General features: G+C 42.0%; 1 protein-coding gene across 1 annotated transcript; it reads right to left on the reverse strand.

Moving 5' to 3' along the window:
* On the reverse strand, positions 1–27,458 carry SLC26A8 (solute carrier family 26 member 8). Its single transcript, XM_077839393.1, has 19 exons — positions 27,298–27,458; positions 23,637–23,776; positions 20,784–20,900; positions 19,454–19,629; positions 18,186–18,350; positions 17,539–17,688; positions 16,198–16,280; positions 15,037–15,184; positions 13,873–13,986; positions 13,082–13,159; positions 11,472–11,567; positions 8,889–8,995; positions 7,384–7,453; positions 6,584–6,676; positions 6,359–6,493; positions 4,578–4,961; positions 3,001–3,055; positions 2,684–2,871; positions 1–174 (listed from the first exon to the last, which is right to left on the reverse strand). The coding sequence occupies exons 1-19, from the start codon at positions 27,456–27,458 to the stop codon at positions 1–3; spliced, it is 2,634 nt and encodes an 877-aa protein (XP_077695519.1).
* Positions 27,459–27,753: the final 295 nt, after the last annotated feature.

Genomic DNA, 27,753 nt, shown 5'->3' on the forward strand with positions numbered 1-27,753 from the left:
TCAGGGATCTCTGGCATATTTCCACTTCTGCTCCCACTCCTCATCTCTGTCACCTGGCTCAGGAGGTGGAGCATCATACTGTTGAAATATGTTCATCTCTGCTTCACTCTGGAGTGAATAAGCACGGAAGAGATCTGATATTGGCTCTTCATTTAAGAGTTCGCTCCCGGTAATCTTTAAAGAGGAAATATCTTTGTTGTTACCGGAGTGCAGACTTCTCTCCTGAATAAGACACACACACACACACACACACACACACACACAGTGCCTTCTAGTGAGCTGCACAATGCCCGACATATTGGAATGAAAAGCCCCCCTGCTCCCTTGCACTTCCCTTGATAAGGCTGAAGTGATCCAGCAATAATTTAGAAAAGAACAAAACTTCTGAATTGCCCTTACAGAGTCCTCGATCTAGCAGTCAAGTGGAGACGCATTAAAATTATGTCAACAACAAGACCATCTTTGCCATAACTCACATACTGGTTCACCCCCTGCCAACATACTATTATTAGGGTGAAATCATTTTTTGTGTATCTTCTTACGCTTCCATTGTACTTGTCATCCAAAAGGATCCCAAGGTGGCACCACAAACTATACATACATAATGGTCACTTTACCAACCAATGAAGTGCAGCAACCTCTTGCGAGGGGAAAGCAGGAGTGAGGGCAGGTCTACACTTAAAACACTATCCACAGTAGCGCTTTCATGAAGATGTGCTCCACCAACAGGATAATCCACCTCCGTGAGAGGCAAGAGCTATGCTGGCGGAAGAAGCTCTCCCACCAACACAGTGCTGTCTACACCGGTGCTCAGGTCAGTATAACTACATCACGCCAGGGTAGGGATATGAATGATTTACAGCCCTGAGTGATGTAGTTATACTGAACTAATTCTGTTGTATAGAATTATACAACAGAATTGTATAATTCTAGGCCAGGGTTTAGTTGTTTAACAACACGCATCAATAGTATACACCAGTTTAGGAAGGGACGGGAAAACAGAATGCTGTTTCTAATTGAAATTGCAGGATAAATGTAGAGAGGCTGAATTTATGTAAGTAGGCAAGGACAATGGGATTAGTTCCTTGTTTTTTCAGAAGTGTCATGGTATCTTTCCTGAATAGGAGTTGTCTTCATTGCAAGACAATAATGCATTATACTGTTGTCAGTGAGATAAGCCAAAATTCTGAAGGCTTACAGCAGGGAATACTTCCATCGACTTCAGTGGGAGTTTTGCCCAAATCAAAGACTTCAGGATTTGGCCCACAGTGAACAGAAATTTTTCCAAAATTCATCTTTGGTTTGAATTTAAGCAGGGTAAATTTAATTTCAAGGATTTTTTCTGGGAAAATTAGAGGGTATGGAAAATAGAGACTGACTTCTAATATTCAAAATACCTCCCGTCACCCTTAGCCACTGTGAATATTTTTTAAGGACTATGAAACCTGTGCTGATGTGATCTTTAAAGAATAATACTTACCTAATTATCTTCCAGGGAAAGTAGATAAGTCATTCCTGTGAGAATTAATTGGTTAACACTCAGCACTTGAGTACTGCTTTACAAATATTACTATTTGAAACCTGGCCAGAACCCAAGTGGAATCCCAGTTAGCCAGCTTCTTAGTCAGTTTCAACATCAGCAGTTAAGTGTGTAATGTGACAACACATGAAAATGTATACTCCAGTTGATCTACCTTAATTCTGTAGATCAGAGTATAAAGATGAAAAGACTTTTCAGACGGATTCCCTCTCTCTGTCACCCAACATAGCCCACAGTCAAGACATCATTTTTCTTCAACAATATATTTTCTAGTGCTGACAGAACTTATTGCTAGGAACTTTTTCTGGTATTCATTCTAAATTTATCTTTGCTTAATTTCATGCCATTACTCCTATGTGACTCTAAACAATTTCGGTCCAATTCTCCTCACTAACACCACTTTTATACTAGTGTAAATCCATTAACTTTCATGCTTGTGATTTATACTAGCATGAGAGAAGAATCAGGCCTTTCCTCTTACTTCTTGAGGTTTAATAATGCTTATCTTATATATATAGCCTGTTACAGGGTGGTACTGTTTTCCTGAAACAGCTACACTTTGCTAGCATGTTTTGATCCTGCTGGGAATGGATTAAGTGGTTTCTGATGACTCAATACCGCAAATGGTTCATTATCTCAACTGCATATCAGAGAGCTAGCAGAGGTTTTTTGGAGGGAGAGAATTTAGGTTGTGGGCTAAGCAGTCCTGAGATAGGAATCCTAAGAGCAGCCAAGCTTGTGAAAAGGTTTTAACAGAACTTGCTCTTATTGTTAATTTCTTTGTTAAAGCCAATCCCCAGGAAGTGTAGAATTTGTTTTAAATCAAATTGCGAAAGGCACCTGGTCACAGCCCTATACATCTTCAAAACTGCTCTGCAAACATTCATTAATACAACAGGCAATAACATAGGGCAGTATTATTACCCTCATTTTACAGGTGAGGAAACTGAGGCACAGACTGATTAAGTAACTTTCCCAAGATCACAGAGGGAGTCTACATAAGAGTTGGGATTAGAACCCAGGAATCCCTGGCTACCATATGCCCACACTCATTCCCGTAGCTCAAACTGCCTTTCTATGTTTACACCTTCAAATCCTTGTAGGATCACTCGGCGGTATCTAGATTTAAGCGGAGTACCATACCTTCTGTTCCTCTGTGAGCCCTTCATCTAACTCCTGTTCAGGGTCTCCAGCGCTGAGTTCCACAATCTCTGGCCTTTGATTCTGTTCCAAAGCGGCCAGCACAGCGTCATGCAGGGTTAGAAAGAACCGGGCTTTGGTGACGCAGCCATCAAAGAAATCATTCTTCTCAAAGATTGCTATTACAGAGACTGTAAAAAAAACCAAAACCACCAGGGCAGACACGAAGGAGCACAGTTATAGCATTTCACCGAGGTTTAAAAACGTATCTTTTTCTTACAAAAAGTGGCTAAATACAGCATTACCCATACTATACTCACGGTGGCAGCTGGCTATCAGGACCGAAATACCAAGATTCTGAAACATATGGAACATCTGTAGAGAGAATCCCATATTAATATTAGTGACACTCTCATGATCTATGCAGGAACGGCCATAGAACCAGAAGGCAGGACATGCAAGGGGGGAAAAGCTTTTGCTTATAACTCTGCTTTTCTGAAGATACCGTTCTTCTAGAAGACTTAGTCCGGGGTTATAGGTCAGTGCAAGACCAGCAGAACTCTCACAGTTCAAAGAATTCTGGCTCCAAAGAGCCAGGCCCCACATTGGACATCCTGTACCACAGCCTGCAGGATATAAATTTGGCCTTCCCAGTATTCAGATCAGTTGCTTTGGTTGTACAGGAAGTGGAGCTCCCATGTTAAGTCAACTGGAAATGATTCAATGCCCACACACCTGCGTGCACACATGCAAAATATGCCCCAGAGTAAACAATGCAAATAAGGACCTACGTTTTCAAACATAACCATTAATTTTGAGTGCCTGGTTTTGGGTGCCCATCTTGAGACACTTAATTTCAAAAGGGACCTGATTTTACAGGGCAGGTGCTCAGCATACCTGGAAAATCAGGTCCCTTTATGATTAAGGTGCCTGAAGTTGGGCACCTCAAAATTGAGGCCCTTAAAATCATTAGTTGCTTTTGAAAATCCAGGTCAAGTGTAAGTAGAGAAACTCCTTAAAAGATCATCTTTAATATTGATGGGGGACCGGGTGAGAATCCCAGTGACAGGGTATCTTCAGAGAACCGCTGCTACAGGCAGTCATTTTCTCTACAGATACGGTCTGCCAGGGTTCTCACTTGACGACTAAGACGCTAAAGAGCTGTCCCAAAGAAAAAGGTAGATAAGGCTGCAATGAACAACAATAACAAACCAATGTCAACAGAGAGAACAGACATTTTTTATCTACTCTTCCTGTCTAGGACTAAAATAACTCTTAAATGTCCAGACAAACGAAAAAATGCTCACGTACGCTAGAGACAAAGACTTCCTGTAAGAACATGCTAACTTGCAATGAACTTTTTAAATAACTTTTTAAATAAAACATCTCAGGGAATGAGAGCGTTTATCCTCTCCTACTCTGGAAACAAGAACCAGCCCTCTGAGTGTCCCAGACAGGATTTCCTCCTGGAGGCTGAAACGAAGTACAAAGCACTGAAGTTCCAAAACAACCGGCACGAAGTACTACGGAAATATGCCAAAGCTCCCAGTTTGCTGTGTGAAGGGCAAAACACGAACAGCAGAAATGGGGAAAAATAAATGAAAGATTAAAAAAGTCATCTGAGTTGACATAATCTCAGATATTATTAGTGAGTCAGGTAAGGGCATTTCTGCATGTGTTTTTTAGATCTACAGTGTACCTTTAAACAAATAGCCAGGGAATATATGTGGATCTTCGAAATTACACATTTGTGAAAATACAAAGATCAGTCTTGCTCCCATTAAAGTCAATAGTAACAGGGCAGGTGCTTATATAATAGGTAACTTTAGGGTAATGGGAAGCATCTGATGTTGGGCAAACTTCAGTTTCTGCTTTTACATGCATTCAAGTGACTTGCCTGCCTCAGTAAATCTGAAGCTTGCAAATCCACAAACTGCACCATGCTGAAGTCTAAAATAATAGTGTGGACTGGATATGTTGAAAACTCTGTGGACCGCAACTGTGTTGCTTCCTGGCACAATAGTGTTGTGGAAGTATCTACTCCAGGGTCTGAAGAATGCCATGTTCTCTCCCCTTCATCCTTCTTCTTTCCACTCTCAGGTCTTGCTGCCCTGAGCCTGATGGCTGTGGACTGAGCATGCTGTGTTTGCAACATTCCTGTTGGGAGAGTCCCAGAACTGCGCTTGCTTTCAAACTTTGACCAACGTATCAAATTCAGGGAAGATGATGAAGACTCATTATTCCTATGAAGTCGCTTCACCAGTTTCTCAGTATAGGGTATCTAGAATGGAAACGTGGAGAGTAAAGACAGTTAAGAGAATTGTGTCTAGAAGGTTGCAGTTGCAGTTATGACAGCATTGTAAATCATTTGATATCTTTCCTCTCTCATGGTAGAAATACCTTTGAACTTGTGCTAAATATAGCACTAAGCCACAACAGTACATAAATTAGAAGGAGATTGATGCAAGCCTTGGTTGTGGTCAGCAGAGTACCTTCAGCTACCCTGGAAGTGCTGTGTTAGCTTAGTCCTGCACGCCTTGAAGTTGCTTATTACCATTGGAAAGTGGGCCACTAATTTAATATTCCATTTTTTAAAACAGAAGCATTTTTTTCAGGTTTTATGTACCATATTCTTCCCCTATGAAAAGTAGTTCCTAAGATAAAGTGATGAGAAAACAGAGACGCGGTTATCATTTTTTTCCTTAATAGTTTGAATATATGCTTTTGTTATTTAACTTTTAAACCCAACCCTTTCTTGTGATGGTTCCTTGGTCTCTCCACCCCCTGCCCCTTCTAAGCCTAGCTGCCCTTTCAGCAATAGTTGGTCACCCAGCCAATAATTTTAACTCAATTCCTTTTAAAAAAAGTTAAGTTTGGAATACTGAATAGCTCCAAGTTTGGCTTTTGCACTAGTAAAAGAGTTAAAACCAGCTAAAAGGTTCACACTCTGCAGCTTGGTACTTTGGAAGAAGATGGCTGTTCAAAGCGATCACTGACTTTCTTCAGAAACTCAATCCTGCCCATCCTTCCAAAACTGCTTCCCTTCATGCCCCTTCCGCATGAGGGGCCTTTGTTATCTTTTACGAAGTGCATTAGATAGTTTAGAGAATTAAGAATATTGCCCTGAAGCCTCTTCCATCCATTTACCTATCACACTGTCAAATTCCAATTATGGGGCGTGTGACTGGCTGTACAGAAGGCGTTCATAATAAGGAGAGGAGAAATCCTCTGATCACGGAGATTGTGACTGGTAGGATTTGACGTATTTAATGATCATGCATTTGTGGGTATCTCACACTAGGAGTGGCTAGAATTCTGCAGGCAGCCAAAGACAGTCTTGGACTTGTGTGGGAAAAGGAAAGCAAATCCCTGTTGAGGCATCTGACAAAGTTAGTTCTTTCAGCCCCAGAAAGGAAGGCAAACATGTTGGGTTTTCCCATGCTGGTCAATTCAACCAACAAGCAAAATCTCAGTTCATCTGCCATGGAAGATATAAACAAATATAAGGGTTGAGAGCAAAGAGAAGGGTTGTGCCTGCTTATTTCTGGTTTGCAAATATATGCAAATGTATATGCAATTAGGTATGGCCTTCAGGCAAGCTAGTGACATGGCTCTCAGTGTCACAAAGTCTGGGTTTGTTTATTAAAAAAAAAAAAAAGAAAAAAAAAGGGAGCTGACCCTGGGTAATGGCTCAGGTGGATCACAAACACAGGCACACTGAAAATCCTTTTTCTCCATTCCAGTGCTAGACAGACTAACGGAGATTAAAGCTCTCATTTCGTTTTCATCGAGGGGCACGGCTTTCACATCCATCTGAAAAAGACAGACGGTATCTCAGAGAGGGTTGTGTGCTTCCACTGGAGGAGGTTAGAAGCTGATGGTGATTGGAAAAGTAGCGTTTACCTTCTCTAACAAGTAGCCTTTGAAGTGTCTCATATTTGCAAAGGAGATGGAGGAACAACACTGGAAGATTTTCACACCTTCAATCTCCGCTGCCTGGAAGACAAAACCGGAGTCTCTGAGGTTTGTGCCTATGCTAGAAAAATGATCCACCGTTGACATTGACAATGGGTCTCCTCTGACCAGGACAAGCCACATTGTTTCCAAAACTCATTAGTGAAAATACCCTATGCCTTGTCTACACCAAACCTTTTTTTTTTTTTTAAGTTCTTCCACCTTTGCAGCTCCATGAGTTCAGCAATACGGGGAGAACTAATGTAGACATTGCTGTTCACTGCAGCATTATCCAGATCTGCATAAAGTAGGGTCAATAACATTATGGTAAAAATATCAGTGCCCTGCTCTTGCTACCACTGCTGGGAGAATTTTTAAGAAACTCTAGTACGGACACAGCCATTATTGACATCTGTTGTGAAAAATGAGTCATTTTCCTAGCATAGACAAGACCTGACTAAGGACAGCAGATCAGCAATAAATTCTATATAGTTCCAGCAATGACAGGGAGCAAGCCTTTCATTACTGGGGGAGCCTGGATCGATTGAATGAGCTCCCAAAATGACAAGTCAGACTGATCTCCTGATCTTTGGGCAATTTGTATCACTCTTCGCTGCCAATATTCAAAGATCCTTACAGATTTTCAAGGCTTGAAGTGAATGAACTGAGTCTGATGGATCACTCCCAGGTGTCCAAGTGAAGAAGCTGGATTACAGAGAGGAACTGAGTATTAGGTTTTGTTCTCTTACTGCTTTGTAGTCAGATAAACTTCTGTATAGATCTGTGTTTGGAATCTGGCCCAGCATCACAATCTTCATTCTGAAATAAGATGTTTATTAGGTTTTCTTAGAGTAGAGAGGAAAAACTAGCACCACCCAATATTTTGGTCCCTGTCCCTATCTTCTTTATTGGGGACACCCAAGCACCTGTGCCCTTCACATCAAACCTTGAACCGTCTAGAAAGCTCTGTTTCAAGCCACGGAACACTCCAGGCAAGGGTATGTAAGAAGGCATGTAGTCTCTCCCTCTCCCAAATCCAATATATTCTCCAAAGAAGGGAGGAAGGAGGATCTAGATCGTGGCTAGTGTCAGTGTGTAGCGACACTGTACTCAAAGGAATCCATTTCCTGGTAACTTTTCTCATTCTTTAGAGTATTGTCAGTACACACCCCCACTTTTGAGAAATTCACCAGCAGTAAAAAACCACCAACATGGTATGAATGCGGAGGATATTTAAATGAACAGTTATCCGGAACTCTTTCTCAAAGTGCTCATTAGATGTCAATGCTAGGTCACGAAAATGATGCTGCACAGAAGTATGAGCTAAATTCCATGTCGCAACTTGAAATATTTTCATAATTGTGACATTCTGAAGGAATGCCTTAGAAGCTACCTTGGATCAATTCAACTGAGGGCTGTAATACTTTGGTCTAATTCCGGTTGTTAGCCTGGTATGGGGGTGGCTGGATGGTATTTAGTAGCCTGTGATATACAGAAGGTCAGACTTGAGGATCTGGTGGTCCCTTCTGGCTTTAAACTGTATGACTCAATAAATGTCTTCTGATACTTTTAAGGACTGGGATACCTGCTAGCTCATAGCATGTCTCTGTACAGAATTTAATGTCCTTTGATAATCACTAGGAAGAAATAATCTGTCCCATAAGTCTATCAATGTAAACCTTAAATAACTGGAGGTGGGGAGGGGGCGGGGAGATTTTACAGAAGAGTTTTGTTCTGTTACAAGAGTAGAGAAGGGTCCATTTAGTGTCGATCTTGAGTAAGCTGATCTCCCCTGGCAGTGAATGCATTTAGTGAGAAGAAAGATACGTTGATGGACCGAGTCAGGTGAATATCAATGACCACTTTAGGGATAATCTTGGAATGAGGACACAGTGTACCACCTTATTGTTATGGAAGACTGTGTATAGAGGGTAGGTGATTAAAGCAAGCAGCTCACTGACTCTCCTGGCTGATGTTATCATCACAATAAATGGTCTTCAGTCAGATGACAGAGGCACCCTTTCCAGAGGCTCAAATGGATAGTCCATCAGCTAGGCTAGGAGGTTAAATTCCCCAAAATGTACCAGTTCATGCGCAGATGGGAAATCATGAGACCTGAGAAAAACCTTGACCGAAGGGTTTACCCCACAAGCACAAAACCACTTCTGTACTGGACTGTGACATACTGCTATTCCCAAAATAACAACTTTAGGTACACTTAGTGCCCTGCTCTGAGGGTAACATGACCCAGTACCTGTGTGACCTAACAGTGATGATGAAGAAGGTGAATCCCATTGCGATGGCCAAGCCGATATCGAGACCAAGACACAGAACGGCTGCAAAAGTCACAATCCAAATAACCTTTGAATAAGAGGCAGGGAGGACAATATTAGCTGCTGACAGGGTCAAACAAGAACACACCAACAATGTACCCATGTAACCTGCTCCATCTCAGCCACCAAAGACAGCAGCTTTCACTGAGTCAAACCAATAATTCAGCTGTGTCCTGTACTGATGAATGTACTTGGGACGACTTCTCTTGTGCAGAGCTACTGTAAACCTCAGAAAGGCCCTAATGACTTTTCAGTTGAACTGTTCTGGGCAGCACCATCAAGCTAGATTTATTATTATATTATTTGTATTACAACAGCCCCTGTGAGCCCCAGTGATGGCCCAGGAGCCCACGGTGCTAGGGGCTACACAAACACAAGCAGAATGAACTGTGTGATGGCTGCAAACATCATGTTAGTTCTGCAACATTTTTGAGAAGGGAGATTTGGTGGGTTTACTTAGGAGGGGATCAGCTAAATGGAAAGAAGGAGAATGGGACAGGGCAGGGGAAAAGGTGTGAAGGGAAGCTGAGGTGAAGATCCTGTGAGAAGGAAGTGGAGGGCTGGAGCAAATACCCAATCAGCCATAGGGCAGAGAAAGTCAGAAAACATTCTACAGTTTTGATTGGACTGTCCAAAGGCCAAAAGGTCCCTGCTTTGGCTTCTGCTGGTCCTACCACATGGCATCTCTGGCTGGCTTCTCACTGCAGCTCATTTGGTTGCTGTACGAAAGTAGAGGTTAGAAATGGTAGCATAGGTGAAGTGTCTCAACTTCACTCCTGGAACATTTCTAGCCTGGAAGTGGTGACAGACAGGGATCAAAGCACAGGGCTTCAGAACCTCCACCACAGACTCAAGCTACAAATGCTGATAGATTTACTCCCCCTACTCCACCAAATATACAGGCACCATACATTTGAGGATGCAGAATCCAAAGCCCATAATACACTAGGGAAAGTGTTATGTGTAACTGCAAGGGGATCCAAGTTTGCATACATAATTGTACCCTACACCAAGAGGACTGTAAGGATAAGAAGGCCTGACTGAGACAGGGTGCTGAGAATTCCCAACATAGGTCTGGAGCGCCATCCCCAATGGCAGAGAAACTGTACTGAGTCCCTGGGTACCAAGACCCAGTCTCTCCCAGAAGGAGCTCATGTGCTAAATCCCGGAGTGGAGTAACAGGGGAAAGAACCCTGCTGTGGTCAACTGAAGAAAACACAACTACTCTCGTTGGAAATGGAGGCACAAGTGACCCAGATGCTCCATCCTTTCCAGTGATCAAAGGGAGCATTGACCGAGGTTGACACCAAAGTCTCCACAATCTGAGGAGAATGAAAAGCTGATGCTCAGTCGGAATCTCAAGCCTCCTTAACAGGGTTTCAGTGATGTGAAGGTATCAAATGGCAATTGGGGTCATGCTCCTCTGAGCTCAGACTCCTGCATGAGGGGAGAGGGGATGTGGGTCCACAAACGGTGGGAAGACATCATGGCTCCAATGGACACTGCTTCTTATAGGTTCAGTAGTTCAGTCACCAAGAGCACACTTCTGCCTACAGTGTGAATCTACTTGGCTAACACTTTTTAAAAGCAGAACCTGCATTTAAAGGGAGAGGTTGGCTATAGGTTACAGGCTGCTTTTACACCAATATGTGTTTGAATAAATTACAGTTCAGCTAATGCATTTTTTAATACATGTATGTTTTAATAAGCTGTTTTAGTTCAGCTGGAAATGTTCTAGGTTCATAGAATTTTAGAAAATCTTGTTTCCAGCTATAAGCCTTGCCAAGGAGTAGGTGAGTCAAGTTTTATAGTGTTTATAAACAGGCTACTAAAGTTATGGGCCTCTTTTGTCCCAGCTACCAAAACCACAGCACAGGCTGAGAGCATTAAAAACAGAATATATGATCTGGAAGCAAACCTCCTCAGGTAAATTTCCTTTCCTTAACACGCAGAACACTGAATGAGGTATCACATTTAGTTTATCTTTTTATCAGTTAGGTGTGTATACAATGCTCATCACTGTGGGATCTCAGCATTCAACATTTGTCTACTTCAAACATATGTGGAGATAATTTTGTTGATTTTTTCATTGCATATATTTTATTTTGGGAGAAACTTTCTTAAATATATTTGTTCTTTTTAAAAAAACAGGATACAAAGTAATCTATAGGTGAAAGAGGGTGTGGGCTGGCTTGGGTGCAGGTGAGAATTGTTTCCCTGCAAACATCCAACTCTTCCAGCCTGAAGTCACCCACATGGTACCTGAACAGTTTGCCTCCCCTAACATTTTGAGGCCATAAGCAATTCTGCCTATATTGAAATAATTGCAAGTTAATTTGTAAAACTATTTCGCTGCATCAAACAGCCCCTTTCAGTAATTCAGCTTCCTCTGTGCAGCAGAGGACCATCTCTCCAAGAGCACCTGAATTGTTTGCTCTGCATCCTTCCCTGAAAGCATACACACACCCCCGCTCCAAATCCCTGTGTGAGTCTTTCCCACTTACAAAATGATACTTATCCTGTCTCCACAGGGTGGGGACGTCCATAAATTTTTCAAGAAATGGGAACATGTTAACCATTACAATCGCAGCTAGTACAGCCTATGGGAGTCAGAGAAAAATAGCATTTATTCTCCTGTTAATTCGTTATGGGACTCTAAACATGCTATGAAATGGATACATAGACCATGGCTAGATAAACTGCTAAGTTAAGGTGTTAAAATATCTACATTTCAGTAATTACCGTGTATACATATGACTAACAATTTTCTTCTGATCTGTAAACCCATATTAAATTTGTATATAATCTCTTGTCTAATTTCACAGGAATGTCTGCAAATATAATTGCATCGTCTGTTGAAATATGTGTTAACTTCCGCTGCCGTACTCTTCAATAAACCACCGCAAATATGCTTTTGCCTCCTGAAACACTAAGGGAGGGCCACATCGCCACCACAAAAATACTGCTTCGATAAGGAATGCTTTTAGCTAGCCCGGACAACACGTAGCCAGACAGGGGAAGCTGTCTGACACCGTTTGTCAAAAACACCCCTTTTTCCTAATGCAGACAAGAGAATTGGGGGTGGGTAACATCCAATTTGTTAGCTAGTTCTGGGAAAGGGCTTGGTCTTCCTATCTTAGGCCATGTCTACACTTACAAGCTGATACAGCTGCGCTGCTGTAAAAGTGCGCGTGTAGCTGTGTTATGCAGACGGGAGAGCGCTCTCCTGTCGACATCATAAAACCAGCTCAACGAGTGGCGGTAGCTATGTCGGTGGGAGAGCGTCTCCCGCCGACATAACGCTGTGCACACGAGCGCTTATCCTGGCAACATTTATGTCGCGCAGGGGTGTGTTTTTTTCACACCCCTGAGCGACAAAAGTTTTGCTGACATACGTGTTAGTGTAGACATGGCCTTACAGAGAGGCCAGGGGACACTGGAAAATAATGCTCGGTCTCAGCAGTTCCCTAAGTAAAACTTTCCAAAGAATGGGAGAGCCAGAGGAAATATTAAGAGATGAATGGAAATATGGGTCCCTGAAAAAACAGTATTTTATTAGAGTCTCATAGGGCAATGAAAGATCTGGGGCAGGCAGTTTAGGAGACCATTTGGTTTTGGAATAAATCTCAAAGTCCAAGCTGGTATCACACATACTAAAACCAAATTCCAGTTGGAGGGTTTTGTGTCCTTTAGTGAAGTCTGAGGCACCAATCCTACAAACATGTACACATTTGTGTCTAAGAGTACTTCATGGAAGCGTATAGCCCTGTTGAGTTCAATGGGACTACTCGGTGTAAGAGTTTGCAAGATAGGGGATTAAGATAATAAGCAAAACCTTTATTTCTAAATGATGGATTCTGGCTATGACGTTTCATTTATGCTCCAGCCCATGAGATCAAGCTCTTTCTAAACAACCAGAAATGGGCCTCAGATGCAAAATTTTCTATCTGGATTTTCAGCAGGCGTTTAGGGGCGTTTGAATCTGTGACTTTGGTTTGGTCCCATCCCTAGAAACCGTTAACTGTTGTGTAATCCCTAATGCATTCTGGAAGACTTCTGTATTATGCTTAGTTATGGGAGCAGCCTACTTACATCCTGTTTCAAATTCACTTACATTAGGCAGAGCCTGGAAAAAGTGTCCTACTTTCATCACTACCACTAGCATTATGGATGCTCCAATTAGTGCTGCAAACTGAACAGAGATATTGTGTTAGAGATGCATTCCCGACCTGACCATGTGTTGCTCCCCTGCTGAGCTCCTCAGATATCGAAGGCTGTATGGCCACCAGCCACGCATCTTATTGAGGGAAGAAACTAATGCAGGATTTCACATTACAGCGGGAAATAGTACTGCAAAAGTACTCTTGCTTTGTCCAACCCTCCAGCTCTAAAGCGCCAGCTTTCACTGTGCGGTTCAACCCATTGGCCTAATCCCACTCAGAGGATTCTGAAAGAGTCTGGTGATGTTGTATGCCACTCAGATACACTCTTCTTTTCAGCTGAAGGACCATTTGCCCACAAACAGTATACGCAGGGGGATTTGAGACCGCCTTCAAGTAAGGAAAGGGGCAAAGGAAACTGTGTGCTTCTGATTGCAAGATCACCACTATTACGCCCTAGCACAGGAGTTGCAGCAACAGTAGATGACCCATCGTGTTCTGCTCCAGATACTACAAAACTAGCAGTCTGTGATCATGTAATTAAAGACTGCATGTTAATGCAGAAGCATAAGGGGACGGAATTAATGTTGCACAGGCAGAATTGTGAAAAGTGGTGTTTACAGAAGTCTGTAAATTGCTTGGATGAAAACCAGGGCCCTAGTGGAATTATATTGATCCTAGAGGAGGGTCTGGAAGCTTGACCTCCTGATCAGGTATCGCAGCTCATAAAACCAACCCAACTCACCTGTGTTTTTCCACCTGTCTTCTCCTGAATGACAGTCCCCGAAATAGCACAGCTGACGGCAAAGCTTTTGAAAAATGAACTGAAGATATTGCATAGCCCTATAGCCATGAGCTCCTATAAAGCACAGACAAAACAAAAACACACAACCCCAAAACTTACTTACTTATAGTAACTGTGGTTTTTTTCAAGAGTGATATTACTGTCTGCTCCCGTTTATTGGATGCCCACCTGTACTGCTTGGCTTTGGGGATGTTTTGAAAAGCAGGGCTAAGGCGCTCCCTTTCATTGTACCACATGTTCACACCTGAAGCACTGACCTCAACAACTTCAGTTCCTTCTTCTAAAAGAGTCCTTTGAGAGTGAACTCTAGCCCCCTGAATGATATGACACCCCAGTTAACATGCACAGCATAATGTACCTATGCAAATGCTGGGTGCAAATGACATGCCCTTTGTAGTCATCCCCGAAGGCTATAAGAAGTCATGCTGACTTCCTACCTGCCTTAGTTCCATCCTAATAAAATCTCAATGCCTTCGTAAGAAGCTAAATATGAAATGGCGCAAGCTTGCTAGTTACTAACCAGAGTACACTAGAAATAATGGAGTTTGAGGCCAAAGACTTCCCATATCATCACTCCAGACAGAGAAGATCCTTGCACCAACAGGTGGCTACAGAAAGGAAGGAAATGAGGCTATTCAGCCCTTTTATAACCTTGGCTATTAATGTTTGGGTGCTGTGCACTTTGAACAGGTTCCAAAATTCATTGGCATAAGCGGGGGGTGCACCCCACAATTAGGAACATACAGAGGTCAGGTTGTAGAAGAAGTAGCTGTTTTAGCCTGGCCTCTCCAACCCCTCTACCATATCCCATATCTTTCTTCAGGGGCAAACAAACATCCATATGCATGTGATTGGTTTCAGCCAGGGTGCTGGAAGTCACCCATTGTTTTAGCCTTTCTCAGCTCGTACACTGCTTCAGATAGTTGTGATTCAAGTGCTCTTCCTCCTGTTGGGAAGGTAGCTGAGTTGCTGTAAAGCCACTGGGCTGCATTTCTGCTCTGCCCCTAGGACTCCCACCACACTCCGAGACAGTTAGTGGCTTTGGTAAGTGACAAGTAAGTCCAGGTTGGCTGGCCTAGGAAGCATGTGAGGTTGTGCTCTCACCTGGTTGCTGGAGATGTTGTAGTTGTGAATACAAGCGTACCTCTTTCCCACGAAAATGAGAAGGAAGTAGCTTACAATAGCCAGGGAGAAGGCATGGGCTACAATCCTGCTCAAATTTGATAAGTCTGGCAGCGTAGGAGGCAGAAACCTGGAATAGCAGAGAATAAATTGTCTTAATCTTGTTCTGTGCCTTACGTACAGTTCCCCTGTTCAGGACCTCAGCCAACGGCATTCAGAACTCTTCAGGGGATGCTCTGAATCTTGTTGGGGTGATCACTGCCATCTCATGAGAATCCCTTGATGGGTCTGTGCACAGTAAATGTAAGTCAGTAATCTGTGGAGAATACTGTTTAAGAGAGGAGCAGATGGAGGGTGGATCAAAGAGCATGCAGGTAGCCTCTTTCTAACCAGCATAGCCACAGGAGCGGGGCAGGATGCCAAGCATTACCTTAAGCACTAGGCAGAGACCTGGCTAACACACAGAGTAGCATTTCATGGCCCTATGGGAGGTGGGAGAGAGCTACTAGTTGGGGTGTGTCTAGGCTCCCCTATCTACATGTTGCCTTCGGCAGCACACAATGAAGGGAGCACAGACTGCATCTATTTTCAGCAGCAATAAGGATCGTTGCTGAATGTGTTTCACCCAGAGCCCTCCTCTCAGAAATATCCTGCACTGCACTTTCCACTTGGCTTCTACTGCTGGTCTATAACCTCTTGGGGCCTGAATTTCAACCTCTTGTAAAATAAGGATATTTAATATCTCAATTGCAGGGATAGTGGGAGGTTTAGTTCATTAATGTTTGTAAAATACTTTAAGTCCATTGCAAGGCAAGCCCAATGTAAAGAAAAATGACCAGGAGGGAAAAAAAAAGACATTTGGAAAAACAAAACAAAAAACCCCCACAAACAAGAACCTTTCTCTACAATTTAAAATAAAATTTAATCTAAAATGTAAATAAATAAAATTAAATTTGTGGATGGTAAATAATGGTGAGGAAAGGGCAGACATACAGAACAATTTGGATTACTTGGTAAGATGGGCCCATTCAAACCAAATGTTTTCATAAAGCCAAATGCAAAGTCATACATCTAGGAACAAGGAATACAGACCATCTCTCTCTCTCTCGAGTACGTTTTCATTCATAACTGGAAATTACCAACCTGTGTGGAACCATTTTGGCTGCAAGCATACTGGATTCGGCATGCAGATGCACATGGTTAGCAATAATGGTGATTGTAATAATCTGGGAAGGAAAACAGGAAAATTATATTATAGATAGTAAATTCTGGGGGGAAGGGGGCAGAGACTGTCTTTTCATACATGTTATATAATACTTCCTTAAGAAATACACCAAAAGAAATGCAGTTTCTAGTTTGTGATAATGGAAGATGAGGAGAAAGCTAAACACTTGCTTACAAAATTCCATCATAACTTAACTATGGAATGTTCAAAATTCCACAAGAATAATTACAGAAGCTACCTACAGATTCTTTCTGCAAGTGGAAATATATGAGAACCTTGAAATAACCTGTAAAATGTTCTTTTCAATAAAATACATAACTACTGGCACTTCTGAACTTCTTGCAGGTGACCATGATTATGATGTGGCACTACATAAGGAGATATTACAATTAACTTTATTATTGACTTGACACTTTTTGAACACTAAAGAGTTAAAGTGTTCTTTCTCCAGTTGTTAAATTAATAACAAAGCAGGATAGAAACCAGTTTACAATCTCCGATCTTGGATTCCGACATGGCCATTGTCACAAACGCGCCCTATTCTACGAAGTGCTGAGTAACCTCAACTTCCGTTAACATCAATCACAGTTGGACTCTAAGTACCTTATTCCTGGGGAAAAGTACCTCTGACCCGCTGAACTTTCAGACTTCTGGCTGAGCAAAATGGTCAGAGTTTTCCTTTCAGCCTTTTTTAAACTATTTTTACATTTAATATTTTTGATCATTAAAAAAAAAGACACAGGAGAAGAAAAAGAGAAAGAGAAAAAGTAAACAAAAGATGACACCAACAAAATCTGAATCCACAGCTGGAGCCTGTCTCTAAAATAGAATGAGTCTGAACATCCCCAACATCTGGGAAGGTTCAGACTCAGACCCGGATTTAGAAACCCCAGTGAGTGTTTGGATGCAAGGTTCTAATTTTGCTCACAATAAATAAAGATAAGAGGTTCAAACTCTGATCAAGACGGGAGACCTGGTGTTTTGGTTTGCGCCAATTTCTGAATAATACTTTGCATTTATACAGCACTTTACAGACATTAGTTACTCCTCACAGCATCCTCAGGAGGCAGGGATGCAGAGATTTAGTAATTGTCCAAAGCCACTCTGCAAATCCGTGGCAGAGCAGATAATGGGACTCGGGAGCTCCTGGTTCACAGCCCCGTGCTCTAACCACCAGACCAAGCTACCTCTCATATAGTGAGACTTTGCTGGTTTCTGTTAATTTTAGTTATCATAGTGGACATATGGAGAAGACTTACCAGGAGAAGTTCCATAGGGAATGCAACAGGACTGTGCTTGTAAGTTATCTTGATACAATTGCTGATCCTCAGCATGACTAGGCCAACCAAAAATAGCAATATACTGGTGGCATTAGCCTTTGGGAGAGCCATGCAATACTGAAACAGGTTCTGAATGGGAAACATCACAGAGAAGATGAGAAGGGGATATTACAGCGTTTTTTATATGAGCTGGCATTTCACACTCTCTAAAAGGATGACAAAGAATGCCCTTGTATTTCAACTAGTAGGCCCTTCTGTGACAAAAGTATCTTTAATGGGAAGAGGGAGACAGCTACTAAGAACACAGCAAGATTTTAAAAATATGTTTTCTATAGAGAGCAATACAGAAAATAACAGCACAGATATGGCTTTGTACTTCTCATTGTATTTTCCAAAGTGAGTAGAGAACCCTCTCCAGCCCCTCTCTCCTCCTAGCATCCAGAAAATCTGCATACACTGTATAGTACACCCACCTACGAAGAGTGAACGTAGCTACGGTTGAGACTTGCCTAATTTCTCCCCTAGCAATGTGCTTATACTGAAATTATCTTAATTTCTGAAGCTGTTCATTCCCTTCCCCTCCAAGGGGCAGGCACGTCTCTGAACCAAGTGTCTGGTTTACTCACGTAGAAAATGGCCAGGGGGCCCATATGGAAGTTGATCACAATCCCGAAGATGAAGGAGAACTGGGATACGATGACATGCAGCGCTGCTGCAGTGAGGTAAGAATCAATGAGGGTCTTTGGCAGATAGGTTGTGACAAACCCCAAGCAGAAGCAGCCTAAAAGCAACTGAAAGGAAGGCAAGAGAGGAATGAGAAGTGGTGGCACAAAGGGGACTGAGCCTGACACTAAGTGATCAGCTACTTTGGAACCTAATCCTTAACTCTCCAACACCCTCCTTGTCCTTTATACACCAAAGGCCTGATTCTCCACTGCTTTACACCAGGTCAACTCATTTGTACCTGTTGCATCCATTTTGCACAATGAGTAAAACACTACTAAAGCAGCTTGATAGCATTTTTCATCCACTTTGTACAGGTATAAATGACTACATAAAAGTGCAAGCAGTGGAGAATCAGGATGCCAAATGCAAAGCATTTAACTCTAACTATCCAGTATCACACAAGGAGATTCTCTGGCCTCCACTTTTGATCGGATGGATTAGAAATAATTCCAAGACAAAAAACAATGTTAAAGAGAAATTAAGAGTCGGTATAGAAATCAGTACATGTAAGGGTAAATCCTTATAAGGACATGGCAGTTAAGAGAAAAACCTACTAGAAAAGGAAAGACATTCAGATTTAAGGTTAAAACTTACAAGAAACCCAAATATTTGAAAGCATGGAAATCCACAGATAAATTACCAAAACTACCAGGCATCACTGGCAAGAGACAAGAACTGACAACTGGGGCAAGGCAGAGCAATAAAGAGTCTTAAAGGTAGAGTCAAAAAGCTGAAATTTGATGCAGTAGAAAATGGAGAACCAGTGAAGAGATTGAACTGGAGCATGTGTACAAGTGTTTTGGAGGGACTGAACAGAACAGGCAATCACTGAGTGATCCATCCCCTGTTGTCCACTCTCAGCTTCCAGCAGTTCTTGTTGTGTGGACAGAAAAAAATTCTGATTCAGGAAATATTATGGAGGAGGATGTACCAGGATTTGAAAATGAATTGAATGTGTGGATCAAGGGGTAGAGGCACCTTAACATAACTTGGTCGGAAATCCTAAGAGGAAAAAGATCTAGAGCCCTGTGTTCAATGCACTGCAAAAAATATATATTCAAACGTGTGTGCTGGGAAAGTTTAACCTCTTGGTAGTTCTAGTTCCCTGGTTTGTACAATGTCCATCAAGGCCACATCCATTGGGAGCTAAAAGGAATGCAACTTCTACCTGGATGATCCCAGTCAGAAATGTCGTTGATGCAGTAAGTGTCAAGGCTTCCATGTAACTTTTCATATAATTTGCATCTGAGAAATTGGCAAAGGTTCCATTAGCAGTCAATATAGGGCTGAAATTCAGAGTCTTCAGAACATCTGCCACCATTGCATTCAGAATGCTGAATGAACCTGTGACCAACAGAAGCAGAGAACAGAGAAGAAGGTTGTGTGATTCCCTGCAACCACAAGTCCATTTTTCACCCCCACCCATGCACTAGAAGGTCTATTTTCACCATCTGTGTGTGTTTGTGTGTATACATTCACACACACTTCTTAATAGCTATATAAAATGATGTCTGAAACACTGATTCTCACACACCTCCCTCCCAAGTATATGAAATTCCTGATATATCATTCAAAAGCAGATTACATCTACAACCTCACAAACATGAACTATCAAGTTGTTCAGATGCATGACCAAAGATTATTTCAATACAAACTCTAAACAAGCTTTTACCCCACTGTCAAATAGATTGAAAAGTGAATGTGAAAGAAGTTAGCTGAAGAAGGAAGTGTAGCTCTGGCTCAAAGACTAGAGGGCACCCTATACCCACTTATTGTGATACAGTGGCCAACCTTTTCACCTGAAACGAAGGGAAAACAAAGGAGGAGGTTTAGGATCAGAACCATTGCCAAAAAATAAATTGCCAGGACTCTGTTCACAGATTTATGTCTCCAGTCCATTTGTTTGTTGATCTCTTTGTACAAATTTCTCTCTTTCTCGTGTGTTTGTATGTATTGTGAATATATAATTCGGAAGAGTGCAGAACCATTAAGGATGTGATAGTGGCAAGCAGCTGTGTGACCCCCACGAGCAGACCAGAAGCCAAATTGTGACTCTCAGTCTGGTTCCCCACTTGCTCTCGGGGATGGTGGGGGAGAGAAGGAAGGAAGAGTATTCTGCGCAAGCCCTGCTGTGTCTGGTGCTGATTACTCTTCCATGGCATTCTGGCTCTCTCCTCTGTGCTGGTACTTGTGATGTGGATAGTCCATGCAAGGAAGTAAGTGGACACCTTACTCCCTTGTGCGGGCATACAAGGTAGTCCACAGTTGAGTCCTAAGTGATTTCCTCAGGATCATACAACAAGACAGTTACAGAACTGGAACCGAACCCAAGCAGGTGATTAGGAGTGAGGATGCTCACTCCAAGACCATGCTACCAAGTAAGATCAAGTAGATGAGACAAAGATAGATATAAGCACCTCCCACACTCTTTAATGACAACTCTGCACATGACCCCATAAGTCCTGGAGACCCAATTCACAGAGCAGAGTAAAACTTACCAATGGAGATATGGTGCGAAGTCCCGAATATGACATATGTTAAAGAGCAGCAGAATGCAGAATAGAAGCCATTGACAACTGGTAGCGGTAACCTCGTTAACAAAACTCCTGACAGTCCTGGAGGAGAAACATACATTTCTAAAAGCAAAGTGTGCCTGGCAAGATTTTATCTTCTACTTTTATTTTTGAAGTGAAACTCTGCTTGTGAAAAAGTGCCTGCCTGGCAGCCTTGAAGAATGAAGCTCCGTATTGATTGACAGAACAGGCAGAGCACAAGCAGCAAAGCAAGATTCCCTCATACTGACCCAGTACTGTCTCCATCTGTGTCTGGAGAAGCCACCTCCACAGGTGACAGGACAGTTCAGCCCCCATAATCCATTCTGCCGAGAAGGCAAGAATTGAGACTGACAACTATGGGGCCAGTTAGTGTCAAACCTCGTGGTTGTTTTGTGACATGGGCCCCTGTTAACTAGAAACTGGACTTAGAACCACAAACTCATTTCACTTAGGTCACCTAACGATGATCAGATGCTAAAAGTTTTATGACAGGTTTCAGAGTAACAGCCGTGTTAGTCTGTATTAGCAAAAAGAAAAGAAAATGGCCCAACTTGATTATCATACACATTGTAAGGAGAGTGATCACTTTAGATAAGCTATTACCAGCAGGAGAGTGGGGTGGGGGGAGAGAAAACCTTTTGTAGTGGTAGACACCCATTTTTTCATGGTTTGTGTGTATAAAAAGATCTTCTGTACTTTCCACAGTATGCATCCGATGAAGTGAGCTGTAGCTCATGAAAGCTTACGCTCAGATAAATTGGTTAGTCTCTAAGGTGCCACAAGTACTCCTTTTCTTTTTTAAAAGTTTTATATATCTGGCCAATTAAATTGCACTAAAAAGTATGAAAAATATGATTCACAGCAGTCTGATGTTTTGTTCCTGCTCACTTGAAGCAAGCAGTTCAGCAAAAGCAGGTGACTACCAAATTCTCTTTGTAATTCATTTAGTAAATTATTGGTGGGCATGGAGGTGGTGTTCAGATACAGCTTGGGATTAGATTTAAAATGAGGACTGGGTTTGAGGCCAGATCAGGGCTTAGGGACAGGTTCCGTTTCAGAATGACTAACAGTGAAGTCTGAGCATTGTTTTTTGAGATTTTAGGCCCAATGGATGGAAATCTTGAAAGCTCAGTTGTTCTCATGGTATCTGAGACATATCTGAATATAACTGGAAAATAAGTCCCTTCTGGTTTTAGATATGACCCAGGAACTGAACCATGTGGTGGATTCTATCAGGATTCTAACAGATTCAAGTTTCTGGCTCAACATACCATCTTCTATATAGGTCTCCTTTCAGTTTTACCTCCAGAAGTTGGAGATAGGTCATCCAGAAAGGTCCTAGAGGGTCCTGATCAACATTATTGGAACCTGTAGCTGAGCTGTAAACCTCATTGTCACAAAGAATACTAATAAAATACTCAAAAAGAAAAGGAGGACTTGTGGCACCTTAGAGACTAACAAATTTATTTGAGCATAAGCTTTCGTGAGCTTACAGCTGAGCTGTAGCTCATGAAAGCTTATGCTCAAATAAATTTGCTGTGGTACCTTAGAGACTAACAAATTTATTTGAGCATAAGCTTTCGTGAGCTTACAGCTGAGCTGTAGCTCACGAAAGCTTATGCTCAAATAAATTTGTTAGTCTCTAAAGTACCACAAGTCCTCCTTTTCTTTTTGTGGATACAGACTAACACGGCTGCTACTCTGAAACCTAATAAAATACTGAATCTTAGAAGGCGTACATGTGTGTATGCATATTTGTTTGAGAGCACATGTGTGCCTCTCTGTGTATGTCTAATATTGTGCATAAGAGTAAATGCTGAGTACAAGTACAAACATATGTATGCAGATGTTTACAGGCCTGTACATAGCAGGCTATAAATTCAGTTAAGAAAATTTGATGTCAACTTGAAGCCCATTGTATATTCCCCAATAAAAGCTATGTTAAGATGGCGGTAAAGACTGAAAGTATGTATCAGTAATTTAGGGGTAAAATACATTACAGGGATGTTACCATTATTCCAGAACTAAGCATTATAAATCCTGGAAATTCAGAGTTCACGTCAAACTTTAAAAAAATACAAACATGTCAAGGAATGGAAACAAACAGTCAGGGCATTCAAACAATCTTAATTCTGCCCTGTATTTAAACCATTCAATAACCATATGATTTTTATTAAGGCATTTTAGTGTTTGTGATCCCAAATTAGATTAAAGTAAGTTTCAGAGACAAATTAGTTTTTTTCCCCTCTCACAGCATCCGTTGTTTAAGAAATTTTATCTCAGCTCATTAATTGTAAATTCTCAGAAAATGTATTCTGTAATCAAAGAGTAAATGCTGTAACTTTGGGGAGAATACATTGTGTTCTTCATTCATAACAAAGTGGCTGAATCCCTACTTTAAGCAAATAAACAAACAAACAAGTAAACACAAACTCAACTATGGAACAATGAGCAGTGCTTCCATACTAGGGTAAGCATATGCAAATGTACACAAGCATACACATGTGAGCTGAAAAAGCTACTTTCAAATTCATCCCCCAAAACGAATCCTGCAAGTGCGCATACACATGCATACCCACATCAATGTGTGCATATATGCAAGATGCATACCTGAAAAACAGGCGCACTTGCATGTACAAAAAAGCACGCATATACAAACTCTATCCACTTTAGGACCCTGCATGACTGGAGAATAAACTTCTGATCAGCCTAGGGAGAGTGGAGGAAAAATGAGGTGTGAATAAAAGGAAAAAGATGGAACGGGGAAGACACGCAAGAATATTTTTCTTTGCTTACCTTGTGGAATCTGGACCATCCCCACACTTAGGCCAGCATGTATATCGTTCAGGAACCATTCTCTGACTCGATATGCACACAACCAGTTCAGGATAGGAAACATCTTGAGTATGATCTTTCTGAATCTTGCCCAGGAGAATCTGAAAGGAACCAGACAAGTTCTGTGTGCACTGTTGTTCAGTAGTTCCACCTCTGTAGCTTCTTACCAGGCCTTTGTCCTTTTTATGCCCAGAATTCATAGAGCTATGATTAACCCCTTTCAGGTCCTGTAGAGACATATAACATGAATGCAATGTAGTGATTCCTATGTCTGGTTCCCTTGCATTCCATTCAAATCAACAGCAAACATTTTATGTGTCACTCACATTAGTCTTTGAATTAAGATCCCCAACTCTGGACATACTGATTTCTTATTTTTGGTACCAAAGAGGATAAGCGGAAAACAGTGCTTAGATTCCTGCTATTCTGATGAGGGTGGAAAACTGGAAATGATAAAATCTTTGAAAACTGAGGTGAAAAAGACTTATTAAGTCCCCGTGTCCATCTACCACAGGGAACAGTCAAATTTGTTTCTCGTACTATATTCGGTAATACAGGGATGTCAAACTGATGGCCTGCAGTCAGGATTAAGAACATAAGAATGGCCATACTGGGTCAGACTAATGGTCCATCTAGCCCAATATCCTGTCTTCCGACAGCAGCTGGTGTCAGATGCTTCAGAGGGAGTGAAGAGAATAGGGCAATTTATTGAGTAATCCATCTGCTGTCATTCAATCACAGCTTCTAGCAGGCAGAGGTTTAGGGACACTCAGAACATGGGTTTGGGTCCCTGACCAGCTTGGCTAATAGATACTGATAGACCTATCTGCCATGAACTTATCCAATTATTTTTTGAACCCAGTTATACTTTTGGCTTTTGCAGCATCCCCTGGCAATGAGTTCCACAGGTTGACTGGGCATTGGGTCACATAATGCATTTATATGGTCCACATGTCTTTATCAGAGTTTCTAATAACTAAGCTTTCATTTAAAAAAAAGAGCAAGTTTCTAGTCCCCATGTATGCAATAACGCTCCAAAGCGAACCAAATGTAATTGATGCAGCATCTGCCCAAGTCTGCAGACAGCCTGAAACAGTGACTTTGAGGAGTAAACTTCCATCTTCCCTATTAATCTGATTGGACTGTCAACTTTAAAGCCCAGTTATGACACTTTGATGTCAAGATTAACTATTTAATCACTGATCATTGTCGTGGACAGAATGGGGGCATGGGGAGTGATTGAACTTCAATGAAGAAAAGGAGTACTTGTGGCTACAGCTGTAGCTCATGAAAGCTTATGTTCAAATAAATTTGTTAGTTTCTAAGGTGCCACAAGTCCTCCTTTTCTTCTTGCGAATACAGACTAACACGGCTGCTACTCTGAAACCTGAACTTCAATGGTCTGGCAGCTAGGAATGAAACACAGAGAAGGAACAGAAGAGACTCACAAAGATAGGGAAGTGGGCCAGACACTGTGAAAGGAGGATGAGGAAGCAAGAGAAACAAAAGGCAGAAACAACAGGCCTAAAGGGGGACAGATTTTCTCAATGAATGATGAATGCAATAATAAAGTACTGAACAAATAATGTTGAGCTACTACATAAAGGCCATATTCTCCTCTTGCTCTCTGTGCAAATCTCCTACTGACATCAGGGGGTAGTACACAGACCTCAGTGTAAACTCCAGCTCTCAGACCATAACTAAATAGAATTCGACCCTCTCCTCCAAATAACTTTGATACCTTTGTTCTAGTACTTTGTCTGATCTCTCTTTTATTTAATATCTCATATGATGGAGCTTCCTTGATCTCTGTGAAGGATGTTTTTCTTTCTGATTATTCCTAAAGGTAAAGGAAGAGCTAGAAAAGGAGGCCAGGGATAAAATTGCACTCTTATTTACATCAATGTAAATCTAAAATGCCTCCACTCACTTCAGTGAAATTACTCCAGATTTACAACAGTGTAACAAAGCTGAATTTGACCCACAGTCTTAGTTAGCTTTGAACCTCAAGTCACACCAGGGTCACAAAACAGCAGGTGAAGCTTCAGCAGTCACTTCAGTTCTAGTGAGCAGTTGAAACAGAACACCAAGAAGTGATAATTCAGTGATGTTTCAGGAGACTTGGTCTCAACTTCTTTATAAGAACAGTGGTATGTAGGTGCTCCTATTAAGTGACTCAAGAATAAGGAACTCACCTAGTCCACTCACAGTGCTCTGTCGGCCAATCCACAGAACAATAACTGGTATTATTTCAAAAGGAAGCCCCTATCCTGATCTCCATATGGGAGAAAGGAAGTGTGCCCACGAAGAAAACCTACCACATGCAACCCCCTGATGAACCCAAATAAATACCAATGACTGACAGAGTAAAGCCTGAGACAACACGGAGATGACAGTTCAGTCTGGGTGACAGAGTCCCACAACAAAACTAAAGGGAATGTGACAAATGATTTTCCAAACTTTGATTGGTTAATTTTTCCATGGTGGAAGAACAAGACATCCTCTGATGCTGCTGAAAGAGGCTCCTTTGTGGTCAGCACCTGCAACATCTCAGCATAGATGACAGGTTTCAGAGTAGCAGCCGTGTCAGTCTGTATCCGCAAAAAGAAAAGCAGGACTTGTGGCACCTTAGAGACTATCCAATTTATTTGAGCATAAGCTTTCGTGAGCTATAGCTCACTTCATCGGATGCATTCATGAAGTGAGCTGTAGCTCATGAAAGGTTATGCTCAAATTAATTGGTTAGTCTCTAAGGTGCCACAAGTCCTCCTTTTCTTTCAGCATAGATGGGTATTTTGAGTCTTTGTGTATATACTCTGGAGTGCAAGTCCCTACTGGGAAGAACAGGGTGGGGTTATATTAACTAATGCTGCATTTGCACACTCACCTCACCCATCCTAGAAGGGAACCTTAGAGTGCAGCAGCAAGCAAGGCAGAATGAGGTAGAGCAATTTCTACCATACTCTTAGGAAACCTAGTCTCTTTCTACTCTAGGCAGGAACTAAAAGTGATACTTGGGAGAATTTAAACAAAAATAGCAAATACAAATGCCAGAAAAACCAGATGTAACCTTGTGTCTGCCAGCTAGGGTGGAAGGAAGCACCGGAGGGGACTGAAACAATTAGTAGAATCCCTCCTCACTATGCATAGCTGCCTCACATTACCACAACTGTGAAATGAAGAGAGACTTTTGTGGTCTGTAGGCAGAAACTCCCCCAGTGTTCTGGTAAACCTGACACACATGCAGGGCTGCCCCTGGCGGTGGGTGACACCCTGTGCACCAACATTTGGGGGCACTAAACCTTTGCATTCAGGGGTCCCAAATCCCTGATTTTGTGTGGGTTTTTTTCTCTCAACAGTTTTGCTTTTGTTTTGCTCAGTCATCTGGAGGGTACCAAAAACATTTTCCATCTTTGGTGGGAAAACAGATACAGATGGCCCTGCTTACCTGCTCTAGACATGGGACTCTACAGTTTGGTGCTTTGATTAAGCTTCTATCAGTCACCTCTGTATTGTAGTACTGAGTTGGGGCTGCAGGAGGGTCAGTCGCTGCTTTTACATTGGTAGGTGAACAGGCTCCTCAGTTTCTTCATACCTGCCAAATTCCTGGTATATTACTCACCTGCACTGGACCCTTCCTTGGATTCTGAAGTCCCTGTTCCTTGGGGAGGGAGTGTTTCTTTCATAGTTTTTCTGGAACTGCTCTTCAGTGTATATGTCTCTCTTGATTCTGTACTTCCCTAGCTGCCTGGGAGCGCTGACCGTCTCAGCATCTGGCTCCATGAGGTCACACTGAGAGTGGGCAGTCAAAAACGTGGGAATAAGGGAAGGCGAGAGAGTGAAATCAAAGTCACTGTCCTTACCCGTGACACTGAAGGGAGGAAGGAGGTCACAGACCCGGACTGTCTCACTGAAAGAGAACGTTTAACTGGCTAAGCCGGGGATACATCCATCCCTGGTGTAACTCCATCCAAGCAGGGGCGCCGGAACAATTTGTTCAGTGTGGGTGCCCAGAGCCATTGAACCAAACTGTAAACCCGGGATATGCTGGAAAAAACCACTTCAGGCCAGAGGGTGC

Source organism: Eretmochelys imbricata, chromosome 21 (genome assembly GCF_965152235.1).
Source record: "Eretmochelys imbricata isolate rEreImb1 chromosome 21, rEreImb1.hap1, whole genome shotgun sequence".
NCBI classification, from domain to species: Eukaryota; Metazoa; Chordata; order Testudines; family Cheloniidae; genus Eretmochelys; species Eretmochelys imbricata.

Bases quoted from the DNA above. Each gene is read 5' to 3' on its own strand.
- SLC26A8 (XM_077839393.1), bottom strand. From the start codon at position 27,458: ATGGAGCCAGATGCTGAGACGGTCAGCGCTCCCAGGCAGCTAGGGAAG. The intron at 20,901-23,636 runs GTAAGCAAAGAA...TTTCTCCTCCAG, and splicing joins GATGGTCCAGATTCCACAAG to GACTGTCAGGAGTTTTGTTA. The intron at 11,568-13,081 runs GTAAGTGAATTT...TGACTCCCATAG, and splicing joins TTTTCCAGGCTCTGCCTAAT to GCTGTACTAGCTGCGATTGT.